Consider the following 20,828-nt stretch of genomic DNA (forward strand, 5'->3'; position numbering starts at 1 on the left):
TCCCTCTTTCTCTCTCACGCTCTTCTCTCTCTCTCGGTACTCACTCTATCGTTCTTCTCTTTCTCTCTGTTGCTCTTCTCTCTCTCTCTCGTTCCTCTCTCTATCACTCTTCCCTTTCTCTCTGGCGCTCTTCTCTCGCTCTCCTGTTCCTCTCTCTCTCTCACACACACTTCTCTTTCTCGTTACTCACTCCATCACTCTTCTCTTTCTATCGCACTCTGGCATTCTTCTCTCACTCTCTTGTTCCTCTCTCTCCCTCTTTCTCTGATTCTCTCTCTAGCTCTTCTCTCTCTCGTTCCTCTCTGTTTCATCATTTGAGACAGTCGGACCACGCTCCTCTCTCTCGTGCTCATCTCTCTCTGGGTCGTTCTCCTCTCTCTCTCTACATTGATTTATTAGTCAAGTATTGGGCTGACCTGATTAATGAAATAGATCACATATTGATTTATTAGTCAAGTATCATTTTAAGCTAATCAATTGATTACGTCACCAAGTCATGGGGTCCCAAGCTAAACCTTGTGCCTTCGAAGATACACAAGAGTATGTCAGCTCTCTTATGGAACCTCTACGGTAATTAGTTATTGTTTATGAATAAATACTCATCCAAGCAAGACTCCTCTCTCTCTCTCTCCTCTCTCTCTCTCTCCTCTCTCTCTCTCCTCTCTCTCTCCTCTCTCTCTCTCTCTCCCTCTCTCTCTCTCTCTCTCCCTCTCTCTCTCTCTCTCTCCCTCTTTATCTCTCTCTCTCCCTCTTTATCTCTCTCTCTCTCTCTCTCATTCTTCCCTCCCTCTCGAGTACGCAGCTACAGCAGTATCCTGGAAGGGCTCCACCGTTTGATCCATCTACCAGTCAAAGTTAATCCAATGGTCTTTTTCTCGATATTATGGGCTCTAGAAATAAACAGTTTGAAAAAAGAATGTAGAGCATCCATCGATTCTCTCTCCAGCTCGGTCCTCTCTCGTTCTCTCATTCTTCCCTCCCGCTGATTTTGTGCGATGTGCAGTCCGATTTCGTCGCACAAATTCGGACCCCACATCGATCAGTGCTTTTGTGCGATCAAAAAAATCGCACGCGGGCCGAAAAAATCGGAACGGACCGCCCGACCTTCTCTAGTCATCCGAGTCTTCTGTCATCATCCATGATCATTTGTTGAATTTGGACCACCCTTCGTCCAGAGGCCTGGAGGGATGACGAAAAAGGACAGAAAAGAATAAAATGGACGATCAAAGTGCGAACACTACACATGCCTGTATAACCTAGATTTGACTTATTAACAGTAGAGATTTTCCTCGAGTAAGGTGTTGTATTATCTTGCTTGTGTCTACACAACTCCATTGAGACACCACCCCTCAATGATGACGCCCCAGTCTGTGGTTTAATCAACATATTTATCAATATTTATCATAGTAATCATAAACATTTATATTCATCATCTTTTTCTTCATTTCGGACTGGGGGGGGAATTTTCTCCAGTAGGATATAGTCTTTCTTATCTATCCAACTTTCTTATTTCTTATCTCTCAAACCTTTTAACGTCGCCAAATTTAGGACTGGGAAGAGAATTTTCCTCCGGTGGGATATTGTCATATCCCGCTCAGGCCTATAACATCACTAAACTATGATGAATCCTAACACTAGGATAACCTAATACCCATGGATGCTGAGCACTGGGTAGAGAATTATGCAACTGATGAGCTTTAAAAGGTTTTGCGTATCAGAGAAAAGAAGAGAACATTTATACCTCTTCACTCTGCAGCCTTTCCCTTGCCGATGGACGTCCCGCCGGCGCCATCCGTCTCAAGGAGGTAGCACAGGATGGAATCCACATCATCACCAAAGATGCTATAAGCATCCATCACCTGGAGATACCCGAATCCCATCGACAGCAGCGTCCTCACGCAGTTGTTGCTGACAATATCGGTCCCTGCTATTTCTTTTTCTTTCCAAATGCCCAAATTAAAAAACAATAAGGCCTTTGATGAAGAGGTCAATTGCAAGGTTCTAGGATTAATGGCGAGATCACTCACTGGTCGTTGCAGAGGAGGATGGCTCGGCGCCTGGGGTGGTTCCACAGAAACCCATTTGCTTCTTGAGTTTGGTGTCTTTGGAGAGGTACTCAGCTCGCGAAGCCTCCATTACCGTTCGTTCGATCTCCTTCTCCGTCAGCTCTAAATCTGAGTAGAACCGCCCCTCCGCCAGCAGCGCCTGTGAGTTTTTTTCATAAAAAATGTCAAATCCGAGCTCGACCTCAGTTTTCATTCCTAAACTTTATCTTGTAAATTCTGTAAACTTGCATCTATCAGGGTGAATTCTGTAAACTTACGCTGTCGATCTGCTGATCCTGCTGTGCTTTGATGGCGGCCTTAACTTTATCTTTGTCGATGTTCATCTGATTCATGCAACCAGTCAGGAAAAACAGGGATTTTTTTTTTTTTTGAAAAGAAATAAAAATACTACCCGCATCTGAACCAGTTTCTAGGCCATAAAGGTGTGCAGTATAAATCCGTTGCTTTCATCTTTTTACCAATTAGGTAAAACAGGGATTTGTATTAGAAACATTCAAAATATTACTCGTACAAGAACCAGATTCAAGAACATAGAGGTGTACATTACCAAACGGTTCTTTTCATCCTTCATTTTGAAAACATGTAAAACTATGAGAATTAACAGGGCGCCAGTTACAAAAAAGGAAGACTAAGAGAAGTTTTTTATTTGAGGGACATACCCCTCGAAGACTGCTGAATCCGAGACCCGCACCAACAGTCAAGATCCGAGGGTCAATGAGGGAATTATAATGGTTGCCGCGGTGGTAGCTGAGTCTAATTGGTGGCGTATCGGTGCCGTATCCTCCATGAAAAATATTTATCGGCTCTATCCAAAATAATTTATTTCAAAATAAGCGGAGTCGAGAGAGAATTTATAGAAAAAAAGAAAGAAATTATTTTAAAAGAAAGAATTTCTTTTAAGGCGTGCTACCTGTGCTGTAAGAGTATATGTGGATCGGCCGATTATACATTTCGGATAGCGCTTGGATTTCCAAGTTATTTCCATAAACCTGAAAATTATTAGACTTTTTAAGGATATGAACATCACCAAAAAATAATAAAAAGAAACCTTTACCTTGTCTCTCCTCTTCCTCTTGCAGTAGGACATGAAACTTTCGGTAACAAACTGTGAGAAATGGTCTCTTTCTCTCTCCTGATGTTAGAAAAACGGAGGAATTAATTACATTTCTTAACTAGAAAATATTTGTCTGCGTAGACAGAAATTCCAAATTACAGGACATTTCAAAACTTTGCATGGACAGAAACAAAAGAATACCATGTAGTCGATGCACATCTGCCGAACCATATCAAACGCTTCAGGGTCTCCATAAACTTGGTCAGCAACAGCTCGAAACAAGCAATTCCCATCTTCTAGCATTCTCTTCACTTCATACCCCTTGGATCGCCTAATATCAAGCTCAAAATGCCGCTCCCTCTCCTGTTTTTGAACACCCACTACTCAGAGAAGGTAGAAACTACGAAGATAAAAAGAGAAATTAAAAATAGTAACTCGGTTGCAGATCTTACAGCGTCGTCGAATGAAGGCCCAAAACAAGGATTCTGCTCGTCGGCGCTATTATATCCTTCTGCCTCATTGAATGACCTAGGAGAAGTTCTTCTTGGGGTAAGCCCAGACTTGGAGGGCTTTGGAGGGGGAACAGGAGGAGGCGGAGGGCAAGAAGCGCCTGAAACAACAAGAAATGGACCATGTTCTTGAATTGCAAGTTCATTAATTGGCTCTTCAATGGAAGATTTCTCTTCCCCAGGAGCCGTTTCCCTTCCTATCTCATCAACAATGACGCCAGGGCCGCTTTCCGCAAAGGAATCATCAATCTCCGGCGGAGAATCGTTCAAACTGACAGCCGTCTGTTCTTCCTCTCTCGAACTGGACGTCGATTGATTTGAAGAGAGCTGGGAATTGCGGGTAGACCCCGAGGACGAGCCTCCTGATCCACGCTGTACCAGTATCCTTGTCATCTTTGGAGAAAGAATCAAGCCAATCTTTTATCGGCGATTGATCCCTTTTAACCTAAGAAATCACAGTAGAACGGACCAAAGAACGCCTTTGTCGCGCGTCCTGACCTTTGGCGCCGTCACGCCGATCACCTGGCTGAACGATTCCTTCCAGTCCAGCGCGCTCCGTACTCTTGGAACAAATACGCGCATCCCAGCGGAAATTCTCATGAGACCAGAAACCCTGATCTCGCAAATTATTGAATCGATCTTCACGTTGCCGCAGACCAGAGACCAATGGAATCTCTCAGGAACTCTCAAAAATCTCCTCGCCGGAAAACCTACACCGCAAATCCCCAAGAAAACGCGAAAAAAATTTCAAAAAATCTCAAAAAAATCAGAAAATAAACCCCAGTAGATTTCAAGAAAAAATTTCCGCGTCGTTGGAGAATAAACCTACGGTATTCTGAGGGGGGCTGCCATCTGTTCTCTCTTTTCCTTCAAGAGTTCTCCACTGCAACGTAGCCAAGATGAGCTTTCGAGACGATCACCGAGCGGAGAGAGGAGAGAGGGCGTTTGTATTTATAGAGGAAGAGAACCCACCGATGGACGGGTAGGATGAACTGTGCGCCTGACACGTGGCATGCCGCGGCACGTGCGAAAACGATCCATTAACTGGCACAATTTATTCACGTATGCTTATTGGGCCTCAAATAAGCCCATATCTCGTTCGTTGGCCCATGAAATCTATTTTTCGATGCGACTATAAATATGAGTAAGCTTTTTAAAACTTCTGTAATTATTAGCTTTGGTGGACTTTCTCTCTCTCTCTCTCTCTCTCTCTCTCTCTCTCTCTCTCTTCTCAGGAACAGGGAACGGTGAGAGAATGGCGGTAACGGTGGAAGGTAAGAGTTTTGATGGAAGCTTTTTGCTATGAGGAATGGATTTTGTCTCGCTGCATTTGATTTGATAGCCAATTTTTTGCTGTGGTTCTTCTTGCGATTTCTTCCGCGACTCATATTTCTCACGCTCCGATGAGTTTTACGATTTGACTAGGATTTCAAAGTGATCTTTTGGCCCCTGATGTTTGATTGAATCTATTTTGTGTTTGATGTTGTGAGTTTGCAAATTCTTTTGAAAATTCCGTGTTTTTCGGGGTGCCGGGAGCGGGTGGAAAGTGCTGCTCGAAGAAAGTCTCGATATTCTTTTTGTCGTTTTGGGGGTTGTTTTTCGTGGTATCTCCGGATTTGTGCCCGTGTTCATTTTCTATGCGACTCTTCATCGTGATCGCTTTTTTTTGGTCTCCTGAAAAATTTGGCGTGTGAAATGCAACAAATTGTCGAGGGAAGTGTACTCGTTTTCCTTGTAATAGACAGAGTTTTGAAATTCGGTTTTACTCAATCGATGTTTTAAGGCGCACTTTTTCTTTTCTAGAGCTATTTAGTAAAAGGATTGAAGCTTTCCGGTAGAAAAAAAATCAAAGAAGTTAACCCGTTTCTACTGGTGTTTATTTGAACATTGAAGTAACTTTTCATCTAATTACCGACGTGATATGGTTGTAGGTTTGTCACCTCTATCATGTTTTATTCTGCCGGCCCATTCTGATCATTCGTTACTTCTATTTTCGTCGTTGAAATTACCAATAGATGGTCGTTATTTCCTTTGTTGAGAGAATTTTTTCCTGCTGTTTGCTTTGGCATTCGTTTCATGGAACGTTAAGTGTCTCTCTCTTGTCGTCTTTTGGGGGTGTAAGTCTGTTTTTCTTGAGGTTACTGGATTTGACACTCTGTCCTGGCCTCGATCTTTTCAAGTCAAATCTTATTTTCTTTAAGGCGTAGAAGTCACTGAAGTTACTTGGAGTTATGGAGGTTTCTTCATTTGCCCTGTTCGGAACTGATAGAGAATGGTCCATTGATTACAATATCAGTGTCAATTTTATATTGTTCTCTCTTCCTGCTTCGCATGAATTTCGCTTCTAATGCACTCTCAAGAACCAAAAATCTGCCTTTTCTATGCCCTTAAATGGAAACTTGTTCACTAAAAGTGTTTATCTTTTTTTCGCTTACTCCCCTTTTTTTGGCCTTGTTCACTAACCCTTGATTTGATGCAATTTTTAATGGGTCAACTTGCGTTGAATTGGAAATGACGATTTGCCTTTCATCTTTTGCAGTGTAAGTTTACTTGTGAGAGTACTTGTCCTTGCATTCTTTATTATTGACTTCCGAGGGTGAACTTCATGTTAGCTACTTTCTTCTGACTTCAGGCTTGCCGGACTTGCCTTCATGTTTTCTGCTAGCATCTTGTTGCAGATCTTGGTAGGTGACAGGAAGTGAATCTATGCCCGATAGATGTCCATTATATCTTTTGGAAAATAAAGAGTCCCTCTTTAAAATTACGTAAAAGAAAAGAGCTTAGTGTGAGAAGAATTTAGTGTACGAAACATGCATTCCACCAGGACCTTGATGACAGGTGAGAAAATGATTCGATCCTCATCCTATCTGGAAGTAGTCTTGTCATGTTAGCCCACAAGGGCATTTTAGACATGTATTTCCTTTCAAGAGGGCAGCCTCCCTTTAGGAGAGCAGCCATTAATGAAGTGAGGTCACTTGTCTCTATTCTCGATGTCTACAACCCTTCTCTCCCTCTGTGATCCCGGTCCCTCGTGGTCATCTGTACCTTACTGCATCTTCAGCCGGCTCATCCCCAGTCAATCCCTGCCTCCTCTGTTCGATCTCTCCTCGGATTCCCCTAATAATCTCCAACCCCGGGAACATCTACCATTCTCATCTAGCCCCCTCCCCGATACGAGCCTACATCAAGGTTCATACCGGAAAACTAACAGAGCGTGCCTGATCAAACTTGGGACGACAATAATTCCGTGGAAGTAAAATCAGAAGAACCAATTTTGGACATTAAGTGTGTTAATTACGATGATCAGTCTAAATAGCATCAACACTGTAATACCCATACATAATTGTTAGATGTGGCCTTTGGGAAGTTTTTTTTCTTGTTTGCTTTTGATCCCTGATCTAGGTTGTAGAGCTTTGTCAACTTCCCATTATTTCTGTCTGCTTGGCCATGTCAGAGTTTGTGGACGATGATGAAAATTGTCATCCAAAATCCTTTCATCTTCGTTGTCTGCAGCTTGAGTGACAATGATGATTTCTTCATCGTCATTGTCATCCTGCTAGACCGATGACAATAACAATCTAGTCATCATCTCTTGTCATCTGAGCGAGTAAATAAATGGACGTGGACTAGGGCTGTGAAGAGACCAAGCGTCATCAAACCCATTGTTAACTTCACGGGGACGCATGGCAGGACGATGACGACTTGTCTTTGCCCTCTCGACCTCATCATCCGGGGTGGTGATCACTACCTTTATCACTGTCTGTTCTATTTGGTGTCTCCATTAATATGATCCTTCATCTTCTATCTTCGAAGACGATGATGATTCATTCTTTCATTCTCAAATTTTCGTAAAAGGTACGGTTATTAAATAAAAAACATGCTATGCATTGAATCAATTCTGTTCTTGTCTCAATTCATTGTCTCAATCTTCATTGTCTCAATTCTGTTCTTGACTCCTTCAGGCTTGCGCTCTGTACAACAACTGGTGGCCAATGCTGTCAGGTAAGTCGCTGCACAGGGGCTGATTTCTATCTCTTTCAAACGCATAAATGAAGACTGCTTCCATTGCAGCTCTAATGTACGTGCTTGTGCCGATGCCGTGCTTATTCTTTGGCGGAGGATCCACACATTTCCTGACCAGCAGTGAAGGGGGAGGGTAAGTCATGTAATAGAACTTTGGTATGTTCATTCAAATTTCCATCGTTGATTGCATTGATCTCTTATCTTAAACTTTATGGGACTGACTTTCTGCCAGGCTTCTTATAATATGTACCCAGCGATTCGCCTCAAGTCAGACTCAAATCGTTCTAATAATGGAGAACTGATCGTTCTCCATGGTCCTAGTCATGGCTAGTGGGTTCAATCTTGTTGGTCTGCCGTCATCTTAGTATAGTGATCATGGAAGGTTGATCTTGAGTTGCCTCTAGTTTTTCTTCTGTTTTTTACCTCATCTTTTAAATCAAACCTTCTGGGTTTTTATGCGCTTAGATCCCACCACTGGAGTGATGTCCTCATTTAATTGCCATGTTCTAGATACTGCCTGATGGGTTTCTCCTTATGATCATGTTCGTGATAGAGAGTTGACCTTGGGTTTTCCCCTTATTCTGGACCTTTTTCCGGTGGATTAAACCATATGGGTTTCTGAACTAGGGTCATTCTATTTATTATTTACTATTTATAGATGGTTGACCGCTGGATTTTCCCTTGTTCTTGACCCTTCTGTCGGATTCAACCATCTGGGCTTGCATCAAACTATTTTGGGTTAATATCACGGTACAGCCCAAACCAGGTCGAAAGTCTGCGATCTAACCTTAGCTTTTTTTTTTGGTACGGTATATCCCAAACTCACTAAGTTGTCTGCGATATATCCTGGTGATGACGTGGAGTCCATCGTGACTGCCAGGTGGATCTGGCCAGATTTTGACCTGGCGGAACCCACCTGGCAGCCACGCTGGATTCCATGTCATCACCGGGATATGTCGACCTGCCAAGGGTTTTCAGATAAGAGAGAGAGAGGCTTTCTAGAGAGAGAGAGAGAAGCGACCTAGAGAGAGAGGGAAGGAGAGAGAGGTTCTAGAGAGAGAAAGAGAGGTGTTCTAGAGAGAGAGGCATTTTTTAGAGAGAGAAAGGGAGAGAGACCCGACTGAAGTCCGGCAGAACGCCTCTCTCTCTAGAACACCTCTCTTTCTAGAGAGAGAGAGGTCGGGTCTCTCTAGAGCGCCTCTCTCTCCCTTTCTCTCTCTACAAAACGCCTTTCTCTCAAGAACACCTCTCTTTCTAGAGAGAGAGGTCGGGTCTCTCTAGAGCGCCTCTCTCTCCCTTTCTCTCTCTACAAAAGGCCTCTCTCTCTAGAACACCTCTCTCTAGAACCTCTCTCTCCTTCTCTCTCTCTCTAGGCCGCTTCTCTCTCTCTCTCTAGAAAGCCTCTCTCTCTCTCTTATCGGAAAACCCTTGGCAGGTCGACATATCCCGGTGATGACGTGGAATCCAGCGTGGCTGCCAGGTGGGTTCCGTCAAGTCAAAATCTGGCCGGAGATGCACCTGGCAGCCACGATGGACTCCACGTCATCACCAGGATATATCGCAGACGACTTAGTGAGTTTGGGATATACCCTACCAAAAAAAAGCTAAGGTTAGATCGCAAACTTTTGACCTGGTTTGGGCTGTGTACCGTGATATTAAGCCAACTATTTTTAGTATGGATCAAGGGTTGACCATGAGTTGACCTCCCGTTTTCCCTTGTTCTTGACCTTTCTGGCAGATTTAAGCATCTGGGCATGCATCAAAACTATTTAATATACGAATCAAGTGTTGACCATGAGTTGACCGCCGTATTTTCCCTTGTTCTTGACCTTTCTGGCGGATTTAAGCATCTGGGCTTGCATCAAACTATTTCTAGTATGAATCAATGCTTTGACCGCCGGATTTCCCCTTGTTCTTGATACTTCTGGCAGATTTAACCATCTGGGCTTGCATCAAACTATTTATAGTATGAATCAATTGTTAACCATGAGTTGACCGCCGGATTTCCCCTTGTTCTTGATACTTCTGGCGGATTTAACCATCTGAGTTCGCATCGTGCTTTTTATTACAGCATGGATCAAGGGTTGATCGCCGGATTTCCCCTTGTTCTTGATACTTCTGGCGGATTTAACCATCTGAATTTGCATCATACTGTTTCCAGCATGGATCAAGGGTTGACTTTGAGTTGAATTGGAGTTGACCAGGTGGATAAGCGCGGCCAAGTTTCTGACAGGCGCGTCGGCAGTGGGGAGCGTCGCAATTCCGACGATCCTGCGGCACGCCAACCTGATCGAGGCCGGCGCGATGTGGATCGAGTTTGTCTCCTTCTTCATCCTCGTCTGCACCGTCCTCTGCTTCCACCACGTCACCCTCGAAGACGATTGGTAACAAAAACCATCCAACACACACACACAAACACACTAACCTCTTGTAATAACATTAAAATCCCCACCCCCCCTCTCTTCCGAATGCCGTTCTTAACCTACATCGCGCGATACAAGTAAAAAAAGTAATGTAGGGCATCCGTCGTCCTGGTGAAGATGACGCATCCATCGTCATCGTCTTCCTACCGGACAATCGATGATGATGACGAAAAACGTCAGTCGATGAAACCTGTCTGGCGCCAGACGGCGTTACGGACTTGTCGGAGATCTCTGCCCTTGAGCGTCCTACCGGCGCCCTCGAGCACGGAGAAAGTCGTCATCGGGGAGTCCTTCCTGGCGACCATTTCGTGGGGAGGAAGCGTCCCGCCGTCGCCGCTGCCGCCGTCATCGTCATCCGGCCGGCCCCAAAACCCCCGCCTCTGCTTGGCTCGCGCCGCGGGCACGTTCACCGGCGCCGACTGCGGCTGGGTCGTCGCCATCGCGTCCATCATCGACGGTCTAGGAGGCGCCACGGGGATCATCCGCGCGAATGACGACGGAGACGACGACGCGGACGAAACGGCGGAGAGAGAAGATCCGGTGCGCCGCAGAACCGTCGGGTCTTCCTCCGGCAGGGCGGCGAGAATGCCGAAATTCTTCTCGGCGAATCGACGGAATGTCCTCGGCGAGTTCGGGATCATCATCCCTGCCTTGCTCGGCTGCCGATCGGGAGAAGCCGAGGAGGAATCTCCTCCTGTCCAGAGAACGTCGTCCTCGTCGAGCTCGACGCCGGCGCCGGAGTTGGAAGCGGTTAGGGTTCCCGGCGGAGAGGAGAAGAATCCGATGAATCGCTCCGAGGGAGAAGATCTCTGATGATGAATCCCTTCCATTGCCGCGATTTCTCGAACTCCGCTGCCTAGATTTCTCCACGATCGTCTCCGTCGCCGCTTCCCACCGCCATGAGAGGAGAGGAGGGGAGAAAGAGAGGGAAAGGGGAAAAGGGGGGAGTGGAGACGTGGGATAGAGACGAAGGCAGGTCGAAGGACGATGGCATTTTTCGCGAAACACCCCTGAAGAGTTTCGTACTTTCTGAACCTGCCTCCTTTAATTTAAATTATCCGGAAATAGACGAGTGTTCAGAGAAATCACGACACGTGGATGAGAGTTGGGACGGGAACTTTTCCGTCGTCCGTCCGTGTAGCTCCCACGTGGAAAGCACTGCCAGGTCAGCGACTTTAGTCTTTTCGATTAATAAACCAGATATTATTCGTAGTTTAATAAATGACTGAAATACCTATTTTGTGAAAGTGGATAGATCCATCTTTTCAGGGGCTTTTAGTCATTTCAGGCATTAATCGGCTTATGAAATGAGAAGTATATCTTCAGTTCAGAGTTCTCGAGGAAGAAGAAGAACAAGACGACGATGGTCGTGGCTGCTGCGGCGGCGGCCGGATTATCGCCAAGATTATCGTTGTTAATTCCTTCTTCGACCTGCGGTAATAGATCGGGAATTCCTTCTTGTTGTTTTGGTGGAGATCTGCAGCCTCAGTTGGCTGCCCGCGGTAGAAGACCGATTTGGAGGATTCGTCGCCGTGAAGTAGAACAGTGGCCCCGGCGGCCTGCATGCTGTTCTCTGAGTGAAGATGGTGATTCGGCTCCTAATGCAGATATCCCTTCGAGGTCCGGCTCAATTTTCGTTTCCAACCTGCTTTTCTCGAATTTCGATTTCATCATTGTAGGTTTATTTTTGTGATATCTTACTCTGGGCATGTTGGCGTTTATAATAGAAGAGAAACTTGCGTTTAAGATATTGTAATGATTTTTTGAAGATTGGGGGTTTATGGGTGTGAATCGTTTCAGTTTTTGCATCATAGAAGGGCCGGAAACGGTGCAGGATTTTGTACAGATGCAGCTTCAGGAAATTAGGGATAATATTAAGAGCCGGCGGAACAAAATATTCCTTCTTATGGAAGAGGTAGGATATATTTTAGTGGTGAAGTGCGACGTTTTACTTATTTCTCTTGCACTGACAGTAATTTTCAATCTTAGGTGAGGAGGTTGCGGGTACAGCAGCGAATAAAGAGTGTAGACTTGGATGAAATGGACAACGAAGAGATTGAGATGCCTGACATCCCTTCAACCATTCCTTTCGTCCCTCGATTGGTCAGTTCAGCTCTAAAAATCCAAACTTTTCTCCCCTGATCGTAACTTTTTTGTACTATTGTGAAATCAGACGACGAAGACCCTGAAACAGCTCTATCTGACAGCATTCTCCACCATTTCTGGAATCATCGTCTTCGGCGGTCTACTTGCACCAACAGTGAGTTCTTGTTTTCTCTTCTTTCCATTTCGTCTTTCCAATCTTCTTTTTATTTTCCATCGGTTTCCTATGGAATCACCCGGCTCCTCTTATTCAATTTTCTTTCTCATTCCAGCGAGGACTATTTTTTGCATTATTAATTTTGCGCTCCCACTGGATCTCTTATCACCCCTGATCTTTTTTCTCTGACAAAAAACTCACCTGAAAGAAATTAAAAAGAAACAAAATGCCTACGAAATGACTGAAGATCTGCTCTTCATCCAGAGTTCGTACTCAATGATTTTTTTTCTCTTTGCTATAAGTCCACCAAATCTTTGGCTCTAAAACTGGGACCTTTTCTTCTATCCGAGAAAATTTAAAAAAATGTTTATCCATTTAAATTCATCTTCAGTTTGGAACAACGAATCATCCAGTTGAATTATGAGACTTAGTGCTCTTTTTTATGGTCCCCACTACAGCTAGAACTCAAGCTAGGCATTGGCGGCACATCGTACGAAGATTTCATTAGGAGCTTGCATCTCCCGCTGCAACTAAGGTCTATCCAAAAAACTTGATAAAATTCCCATCTGACTTAGCTTAACCCACTTGTTATTTCTTGTTGATTCAGTCAGGTCGATCCGATTGTGGCTTCTTTCTCCGGCGGTGCAGTGGGTGTGATCTCAGCACTGATGCTGATCGAGGTCAACAATGTCGAGCAACAGGAAAAGAAGAGATGCAAATATTGCAATGGAACCGGTGCATTTCTTCCCCTGATAGGACTGGCAGAATGATGTTGACTAATTTTAGTTTCTTGAGGATGACTATGACCTTGATGAGGTCACTGGATGGCAGTCGATGCTCAATACAACAGTGTATCAGTGGCGGTTGGCGGCATCCATTGACATCAGTCATCAACGAAGTAAAATTCTAGTTTAAAGCCCGTCAACACCATCATCAACATCGTTGTGATGTTGACGGGCTAGTATGGATGGTCAACGGTGACGACAATATTGCCTGATGACATCATCAGCAAACCATCAACCAATGAGAACGTCGTCAAGATGTGTTGGAACCTACCCTTAACAGATACTTTTTATTTTCGCCCAGGTGCAACTATGTGGTCTTAATCTACTGCAGTTTAGCCTAATCACGTTTTTTCTGCATGAAAATTAGGTTATCTGACTTGTGCCAGATGCTCTGGGGGTGGAACGTGCCTCACGATCGAGCCCATTGCTATCAATGGTGATTCCGCTAAACTCCCTCTTCGGGTGCCCACAACTCGGCGCTGCCTCAACTGTTCTGGGTCTGGAAAGGTATGGCTTTTTTGCTCCATACCATTACAAACTTGATGAAGAAAGCTTCCGTTAAAGAAAAACTTAATGAAGAAACCTAACCGGAGAAGTAAAGTGATATATGAGCTAATTAGAAGAATAGAGGTCTGTTTGGTTTGAGAGAACTGAGTCAACATTTATTAAGAGAATTGGGAATAAGAAAAAATCGAGTTTACTGATATATGGAAGGAATTGGAGAGAAAGAGAAACTAATGAAATCAATTTAATGTCGTTACTGTAATTGAATTGAGACCTTGAAAGTGCACTGAAGAATCGGGGCTGAAAGTAAAATCATCAAATTGTATCTGTTATATACGGATTTCTAATAGAAACACCACAAAATGATAATATTTCGATGAACTGATGATTCACAAATTTAATCTTAAGTCAGTAATTATTCCGCGTGATATGTATCTGTGCATTATATCTGCACCAAAACCATCACTTTTAGATGAAATGCGAGGTTCCAATATACGCTCTTTTTCTCCTTCGTGAGTGGATCAATGAACTTTACATCAATATATCCGAACCCTGTTTCAGTGCCCTGTATATATTGGTGATCTTCTTCTTTTCCTGTGGTCAGGTCATGTGCCCAACATGCCTATGTACGGGAATGATCATGGCCAGCGAGCATGATCCCCGGATAGAACCATTCGATTGATGGCACTGATGCTGCTCGCCCCCACTTGTTGATATTGTTAACTTTCAGGGTGTTTTTATATTGGAATTCTCTCATTAATTGGAAATTTTCTATTCATATTAGCTAATCAAGCTGCAGAAGCTATATGCCGATGACGAATGATGTTTTCTCATTCTCCCATTTGAGTGAAGACGATGACGAGAGACCTCATTGCCATAGACCTGCAGACAAATGTTGATGACGACTTCATCATCACTCCCATCTAAACGAAGGGAAATGATATGCAGTTCAAGGCAAAAATTATTCCCAAGTGACAGGAATTCAAACAGATCATGACTACATTCATCCCTGTGGAAGTACTGTAGACACCATTTATAAAATGTATGTTTTATTTTTTTCTGCAAGTAGTATTTGTAAGTGTGGATTCAGTGGTGGCAATCTCACTGCTATGGCAGCTTTGAGACCATCCTGAGCTTAGCGGCAGTCAGGGGTGCCAGATACCCCTTGGGCAGTGAGCGGGTGGCGATCCGCAGTGGCTAACTGCCCGAAACTGCCACACCACAGTACTTCAGTCGTTCGCTTGTAGCTAGACATGGTCATTCGGTCCTTTTTGTGCGAATTGTAAGTCCTGTTCGGTTTTACGAACAGAACGAAAACAAATTCGAACAGAACATCGCACAGACCCGTGTGTGGTTATTTTGTTCGCTTTGTGGGAATTTGTTCTAGTTCTGTGCAGTTGTGCGAATTTTGTTTGTTTTTGAAAAAAAAAAGAACAGAACAAAGAACAAGGCCGTGTGCGGTTCTTTTGTGCAAATTTTTTGTTCGTTTAAAATGAACAGAACAGAACAACTTGTAGCCTGTGTGGAAGGCCTCTATAAGACCAAAAAAAATCAATAAATTTGATGCCAAAAATTACAATTTGAACAGCTCTGAAATCCTGACCTCAACAAAAGCTGATTCTGTTTACCAATCACCTGCATGAGACATTTATATTGTTTTTGATTTTTTATAAAGAACTGATCAAAATTGAGGTTCAAAAATTCTCAATGGGCTGTATGAAGGGCAGTTCAAAAATTCAAACCACTGCACGTGAGGGCCATGCAAGTGCCTTCTGCCTGTGATCGGATCATCCCTACCCTAGCTCCAAGGTCACTTTGTCATCAAGATTGTCATCTTGGCATGAACAAATGACACAGACCATGACAACCTGATATGATCCTCATCTAATCTAGGGACAGTCTCGTCATATTAGCCCACAAGGGCATTTAAGTTAATTGACATTCATGTATTTCGTTTAAATGGGCGGCCCTCCCTTTAAAGGGGCAGCCAAGAAGAATGAAGTAAAGTCACTTGTCAACTATTCTACGTGTCTTAGTCCCCTCTCTCGATTTGGGATCCCCATCCTTCGTGATCATGTCTACCTCACCTCTCCTCAGATAATTCCTGTTTGTACTCGCCACCCCGGGGACATCTACACCTTCTCGTCATTGTCATAGGGGACAGAGAACATATAGCTGCTGGCAGTATAGTTCCGGATCGTCCGGGACGTGGTCGATGGACAGGACGGGACAAAGATCGTCCCGTCCGACGTCCGGAATCAGTGCAGGGATGCGGACGGGACGGTTTTTTCGTCCGAGTGGACGAAAACCATCCTGTCCGTTCATCTCGGGATGAATTTCGGTCGCGGTTTTCATCCAACCTCGTGGACGGTACGATCTTTTCATTCTGGGATGAAAAAACCGTCCCGTCCGTGTCCCTGAACTATAGCTGGCAGTGATCTCTATTTTTATTTATGAGAAATAATTAAAAAAAAACAGGGGGTTAAAGATGAGAAAATATGTCAGCAGTTTTCAAGTATCACATACTGGGAATGATTATTATATATAAAGAGTCGTTTGGCGAGATCGGTTAGAGTGCCGGCGATGGCGGGGCAGCGGAGGCTAGCGGCGCTCGGTCACAGGTGCCTGTTCTCCTTCTCCATCGCTCTTCGTCCAGTTCTAGGGTTTCGCATCGGTGAATCTGCAGCGTTGGGGTTTCCCGGTGGAGGAGGAAAGGGGGATTTCTCAAGAGCTGTGGCAACTCTGGCCTATGAAGAGATCAGTGTTGTTGAAGGAAATTCGCCGGTCGGTACTGCTTTCATCCTTCACGGTCTGCTGGGATCCGCTCGTAATTGGCGGTCTTTTGCCCGTAAACTCGCCTCCAGCCTCGCCGATGCCTCCCCTTCAGGTCCGTCCTCTTTCTTTCTCCTCTCGATTTGGTACCGATTTAAAGATTCATTTGTTGTTTCTGCTTCCGCGTGTTTTTTTTTTTTTAAGTCTGCAACGAAATAGAACGCGTGGTTTTCATGAGCGAGACTGAAGAGAAGGATTCTCGGAACTGCTGGTGGAAATGACCTTAGAATATCCGATGCTGCCCCGCCTTTTCAGCTCAATGCTGATTGCATTACGTTTTGGTTGGATTTTGATGTTCGTGGATGATTATTTCACTCCTTCGCGGTGAAGTTGTCGGAAGTCCTCGTAGATTGGGTTTATTTGTCTCTTTCTTCTTCTGTTTTGGGCCAGGGGGACGGACGATTATGGGATGAAAACGCCGAGATGGTATGTAACAAAGGCAAATTTCATGCCACTTTAATTATTAATTTGATAATCGACGTGTTTAATGGTTGACACAATCAACCGATATTACTGTTATTTGTAGCAAAATCTCCGGTTTTGATGATTTCCTTCCTTTGAATCGACAGGATGGCGGATGGTTCTTGTTGACTTGCGCAACCATGGAAGATCAGCCGGTGCCAGTGGCCTGGATCCTCCACATGATATGGTCAATACCGCCATGGACTTGGCCAATCTGGTAAAATCTCAGAAATGGACTTGGCCTGATGTCGTGATTGGTCATTCCATGGGCGGAAAAGTTGCCTTAGAATTTGCCAAGAGCTGTGCTGGTGGTGATTATGGAGTGTCCGTAGCGCTGCCCAAACAGGTATACCATTCTTTCTTTTTGAACCAAACAGGCATACCATTCTTGGATAACCAACTCCAAATGACTTTAAGTTTTTTTTTCCAAAATTCGAGCATTCAACTGTTGCCTGATTCCAGAGGCTAGATGGTTGATAAGCAAACTTTATTTCTGTCTTTGCATCCTACACGGGGTATTTTCCCACTTAGAAGAGCAGCCAAGAATTGTGAAATGAAGTAGGATTGGTTCCTCTCTTTGTCTCTTTATCTCTTCCTTTCAGTCCTCAGCGATCTTCGCTATCTAACCGGATCTTCAGCCAGCTCCCTTGGACCCTATCGCATGATCAATCATCTTCTCATATCACTGGTTGAAGCTTGTATATTTGGTTCAGAGTATCTTTCTCATTTCTCCAATCGATGCAGAGCAGTTGTGGGTCCTGGATTCTGTTCCTGGAGAGGTAGTTACCGAGAATATTGATGGTGAAGTTGAAGGTGTCCTGAAGATTCTGCGCAGTCTCCCACCATGGCTTCCTTCAAGAAAGTATGCTCTTTCTTTCCTAGAAAAGGAAATTACGTCATGAAGTGGTGTATGCAAAGGGAGGCCTCTTTGGTTGTGCCTGATGAGTCCTTTGATTTAGTTTGCGCAGTATCTTATTTGATGGAACTTGAAGAGAATGATTTTGTAGGTGGGTTGTGGATCACATGGTCCATCATGGGTTTTCCAAGTCTCTGTCTGAGTGGATTGCCAGCAATTTGAAGAAAGAAGGAGAGCACTTAACCTGGGCGTTTGATCTACCAGCTGCTATCGACATGTTCAATTCCTACAAGTAAGAATTTGATCTACAAGTGTTAATCAATATGTTTCTCTAGAGAGGAGCCATTGGGTTTGGGCATCCACGTGGTTGTCTTCTATTTCTCCGTCTCTGTCTCTCTCTTTATCTGTCTGTCTTGCTCTTTGTTTCTTTTTCTATATTTAATTTCGTGGCTGTCTGTCAGTCTCTTAATTTCTCTCTTTTTCTCTGTCTCTGTCTTGCTCCCTCTGCTCTCTCTCTATTTGTCTTTCATTTTCATTTTCAAAACCATTCCTCTACATCTATTATTATTAGAATGGAAATTATTAATTATTTGATCCTTTCAAGATTGTTTTCTGTTCCTCTCACGAGTAGAATCATGGAATCATCCACCCTTGAAATTTTCCAAAATTTGCAGGGAGAAGTGTTACTGGGACCTGCTAGAGCATCCGCCGGCAGGGCTCAGGGTAGAGATAGTTTGTGCAGAGAATAGTGACAGGTGGACGCCCCAGGTAGCTGCTAGGCTGGATAGCCTGGCCAATAGGTGGCAAAGTGATGGCATCGTGAAAGGGAAGACCAGAGTTCACGTCCTACCCAAGTCTGGCCACTGGGTCCACGTGGACAATCCAAACGGCCTCCTAGATATCATGGTACCCAATTTCTTCCTTAATTCTTGAATCTTGAATCTGTATCTTTACTTTTACGCATTATTTTTGTTTAAGCTTCTAATATTTTATGCTTGATTCCTATATTTCTGAGAATCAATAAGAGGTTGGAGAAATTGTAATATGTTTTGTTTGAGTAAATTTTGTGCATATAAATGCAATGCTAATACATATTTGTGCATCTGTGTACTGAAACTGCATGTATTCATGTCTAGAGATATGTTCACTCTAATTGACAGAATCAAGATTAGAGTATTCTGGACCCTTTGGGCCCTCACCAAATCTAAACGAATGAGAAGAATCAGTGGTCATGGCAGTGTAGGTGCGGACAAGGAGGGAGATATAGAGAGGTTTTTGTTATTACTGGGTTGTTTGCCCCTTTTGTGAGATGATGCTGCATTCTTAAGATCATTTGTTCTTAGATGGGTCTTATTGGTTTGAGATATTGGGTTCCCAAATTATATGCACTGAAATTCGTAAGGCTCAAATCACTCTGTGTTTCATCTTTTTATGTAAGATAGTAAATAATTAAATACCTTGAATGGATAAAAAATGTGAATTAAACTATGATTTATCTCCTCAAACTTGTTCTGGTTGAGATTAGAAATCTGTGGTACCTGTAGATCAAACGACTTAGAAAGAATATTGATGGAAATGTTAAAGTTACAAATTTAATATATGAAATGGACAAAGATATGATACGATGGGAAGTTTGACTTCATCGGTTACTGGAAGGATGAAAAGAGAAAACAGTTATCTAGTTAAACTCTTAACTGGATGGTTCTGTCTCTCTTTCTAGAATAAATATAATGGTTACCCCACTAGGATGACAGGGAGGTCGCATCTACTCAAAAGTTTCCTTCCTTTGAGCTAGGATTTGATACTATTCACTTCTCTGGTGGCTTTAATTTCCTTGTACTGAGTGCATCCAATGCTCGTATTATAGCAAAAGATAACTCCTTGCTGAGAATCATTTTAAGTGGAATAAATCTCGACCATTTCTCTGTATAGTGATGAAACACAAAAATAAAATTTGATTTCAATTCAAAACACAAAGTTTAAGTTGTAGACACGTGCATTATTTAAATCTACCTATGGTAAACCCAGGTGCAACATATGGGCTTAAGTTCAACTGTTTTATCCAATCTCCTGTTTTCCCTCGTATCCTCATTTTTTCCTTCATTCCACTTTAGCCATTTTGCATTGTTTTTTTACATATTTCAGCCAACATTTTCATTTATCACGTCATGGTTGGATTGCGCAAGGTTTTTACTAAATAAATCATCAGAGGATTTTGTAATGTTTCCTTTGATGGGACGATAAACATAATAACACCACACTTTTCAGTAATCCAGATCCTGTGATCATGCACTAGACATGGGTGTTCTATTCTGTTCATTTAAAACAAGCAATTCGCACAAAAGAATTGCACAGGGCCCTGTTCGTTGTTCTGTTCTCTTTTTGTGCGAAAATTAGAACAGATTTTCGAACAATTCGCTCAATCTGGACAAAATTCGCACAATTCGCACAAAATTGCACATGTTGTAAAAATTGCACAAATTTGCACAATCCGAACAAAATTCGCACAATTATAACAATTTACAAGCAAAAAACCAAAGATTGCTAATTCTGAAAAAACAAGCAAAAACTGAAGATCTCTTCACTCAACAGATACACAACCGACATACCATGCAAGTTGACAATGGTGAAGATGAGGTACGTTGTGATGAATGAGGAGATCTTGAGCAAGAACTCATCGCTACTGACCGAGACCAAGCCAATGGTGGCTCATCAGCTCGGGCTAGCCCAGGCTGTGGTGACCCAGATGGCGACCGCGGCGGTGCAAGACTGCCTAGCCCAATGGGCGCGCCCGGCCTCCCAAATCACGCACCTGGTATACGTCTCCTCCGGCGAGGCCCGCTTCCCTGGCGGCGATGTCTTCCTCGCACAAGCTCTAGATCTGAACCGGCGACCCGCCGGATCGCCCTCTTCATTTCTGGCTGCTCCGGCGGCGTTCACGGCCAAGGACTTAGCCGAAAACAACCCTGGCATCCGTGTTCTCCTCGCCATAGTTCGGATCTCAGCAATCAGCATTAAAGGCGACTTTGGTCGCCCTGTTCTTCCCTGTGGACG

The 20,828-nt window shown here is 43.7% G+C and overlaps 5 protein-coding genes across 8 annotated transcripts; 3 read left to right on the forward strand and 2 right to left on the reverse strand.

The window, feature by feature from the left end:
• Nucleotides 1–855: 855 nt before the first annotated feature.
• OTLD1 (OTU-like cysteine protease family protein) lies at nucleotides 856–4,575 on the reverse strand. Of its 3 annotated transcripts, none has more exons than XM_078585440.1 (10): nucleotides 4,459–4,575; nucleotides 3,573–4,339; nucleotides 3,322–3,483; nucleotides 3,121–3,198; nucleotides 2,977–3,055; nucleotides 2,726–2,871; nucleotides 2,324–2,389; nucleotides 2,028–2,205; nucleotides 1,742–1,933; nucleotides 856–1,179 (listed from the first exon to the last, which is right to left on the reverse strand). In XM_078585440.1, the coding sequence occupies exons 2-9, from the start codon at nucleotides 4,020–4,022 to the stop codon at nucleotides 1,746–1,748; spliced, it is 1,347 nt and encodes a 448-aa protein (XP_078441566.1). In that variant the 5' UTR covers nucleotides 4,023–4,339; nucleotides 4,459–4,575; the 3' UTR covers nucleotides 856–1,179; nucleotides 1,742–1,745. The 3 variants fall into 3 exon arrangements, with proteins under 3 accessions (XP_078441566.1, XP_078441564.1, XP_078441565.1); XM_078585438.1 differs by having other exon boundaries at nucleotides 1,742–1,939; XM_078585439.1 differs by having other exon boundaries at nucleotides 1,742–1,939; nucleotides 4,455–4,553.
• Nucleotides 4,576–4,814: 239 nt separating this feature from the next.
• LOC144711436 (Vacuolar protein sorting 55 (VPS55) family protein) lies at nucleotides 4,815–10,137 on the forward strand. Of its 2 annotated transcripts, none has more exons than XM_078585443.1 (5): nucleotides 4,815–4,903; nucleotides 6,262–6,313; nucleotides 7,592–7,631; nucleotides 7,701–7,785; nucleotides 9,857–10,137. In XM_078585443.1, exons 2-5 carry the CDS (start codon nucleotides 6,281–6,283, stop codon nucleotides 10,038–10,040), a joined length of 342 nt encoding a protein of 113 aa, XP_078441569.1. In that variant the 5' UTR covers nucleotides 4,815–4,903; nucleotides 6,262–6,280; the 3' UTR covers nucleotides 10,041–10,137. The 2 variants fall into 2 exon arrangements, with proteins under 2 accessions (XP_078441569.1, XP_078441568.1); XM_078585442.1 differs by lacking the exon at nucleotides 4,815–4,903 and adding an exon at nucleotides 4,924–6,169.
• Nucleotides 10,065–11,024, reverse strand: LOC144711434 (senescence regulator (Protein of unknown function, DUF584)). The gene has a single exon (XM_078585441.1). It carries the CDS (start codon nucleotides 10,903–10,905, stop codon nucleotides 10,252–10,254), a length of 654 nt encoding a protein of 217 aa, XP_078441567.1. The 5' UTR covers nucleotides 10,906–11,024; the 3' UTR covers nucleotides 10,065–10,251.
• Nucleotides 11,025–11,400: 376 nt separating this feature from the next.
• Nucleotides 11,401–14,412, forward strand: LOC144711326 (protein ORANGE-LIKE, chloroplastic-like). The gene is made up of 8 exons (XM_078585276.1): nucleotides 11,401–11,695; nucleotides 11,876–11,990; nucleotides 12,065–12,178; nucleotides 12,249–12,335; nucleotides 12,794–12,870; nucleotides 12,943–13,070; nucleotides 13,488–13,627; nucleotides 14,229–14,412. The coding sequence occupies exons 1-8, from the start codon at nucleotides 11,439–11,441 to the stop codon at nucleotides 14,304–14,306; spliced, it is 996 nt and encodes a 331-aa protein (XP_078441402.1). The 5' UTR covers nucleotides 11,401–11,438; the 3' UTR covers nucleotides 14,307–14,412.
• A 1,761-nt stretch (nucleotides 14,413–16,173) lies between these two features.
• On the forward strand, nucleotides 16,174–20,563 carry LOC144711082 (alpha/beta-Hydrolases superfamily protein). The gene is made up of 6 exons (XM_078585007.1): nucleotides 16,174–16,511; nucleotides 17,026–17,264; nucleotides 17,668–17,780; nucleotides 17,926–18,066; nucleotides 18,449–18,680; nucleotides 20,367–20,563. The coding sequence occupies exons 1-6, from the start codon at nucleotides 16,208–16,210 to the stop codon at nucleotides 20,427–20,429; spliced, it is 1,092 nt and encodes a 363-aa protein (XP_078441133.1). The 5' UTR covers nucleotides 16,174–16,207; the 3' UTR covers nucleotides 20,430–20,563.
• The last annotated feature ends 265 nt before the right edge of the window (nucleotides 20,564–20,828 follow it).

The sequence above is a fragment of the Wolffia australiana genome, chromosome 13 (assembly GCF_029677425.1).
Source record: "Wolffia australiana isolate 7733 chromosome 13, ASM2967742v1".
Taxonomy (NCBI): domain Eukaryota; kingdom Viridiplantae; phylum Streptophyta; class Magnoliopsida; order Alismatales; family Araceae; genus Wolffia; species Wolffia australiana.

Excerpts from the sequence above, each read along its gene's own strand:
- LOC144711436 (XM_078585442.1), top strand. The coding sequence starts at position 6,141 with ATGACGATTTGCCTTTCATCTTTTGCAGT. Across the intron at positions 6,170-6,261 it reads TGCCTTTCATCTTTTGCAGT|GCTTGCCGGACTTGCCTTCA; the intron begins GTAAGTTTACTT and ends TTCTGACTTCAG. Across the intron at positions 7,786-9,856 it reads ACCAGCAGTGAAGGGGGAGG|GTGGATAAGCGCGGCCAAGT; the intron begins GTAAGTCATGTA and ends GGAGTTGACCAG.
- LOC144711082 (XM_078585007.1), top strand. The coding sequence starts at position 16,208 with ATGGCGGGGCAGCGGAGGCTAGCGGCGCTCGGTCACAGGTGCCTGTTC. Across the intron at positions 16,512-17,025 it reads CGCCGATGCCTCCCCTTCAG|GATGGCGGATGGTTCTTGTT; the intron begins GTCCGTCCTCTT and ends TTGAATCGACAG. Across the intron at positions 17,781-17,925 it reads CCATGGCTTCCTTCAAGAAA|GTGGGTTGTGGATCACATGG; the intron begins GTATGCTCTTTC and ends ATGATTTTGTAG.
- LOC144711326 (XM_078585276.1), top strand. The coding sequence starts at position 11,439 with ATGGTCGTGGCTGCTGCGGCGGCGGCCGGATTATCGCCAAGATTATCG. Across the intron at positions 12,336-12,793 it reads GCGGTCTACTTGCACCAACA|CTAGAACTCAAGCTAGGCAT; the intron begins GTGAGTTCTTGT and ends TCCCCACTACAG. Across the intron at positions 13,071-13,487 it reads CAAATATTGCAATGGAACCG|GTTATCTGACTTGTGCCAGA; the intron begins GTGCATTTCTTC and ends CATGAAAATTAG.
- OTLD1 (XM_078585438.1), bottom strand. The coding sequence starts at position 4,022 with ATGACAAGGATACTGGTACAGCGTGGATCAGGAGGCTCGTCCTCGGGG. Across the intron at positions 3,484-3,572 it reads GGCCTTCATTCGACGACGCT|GAGAGGGAGCGGCATTTTGA; the intron begins GTAAGATCTGCA and ends GTTCAAAAACAG. Across the intron at positions 2,390-2,725 it reads GATTCAGCAGTCTTCGAGGG|ATGAACATCGACAAAGATAA; the intron begins GTATGTCCCTCA and ends TGCATGAATCAG.
- LOC144711434 (XM_078585441.1), bottom strand. The coding sequence starts at position 10,905 with ATGGAAGGGATTCATCATCAGAGATCTTCTCCCTCGGAGCGATTCATC.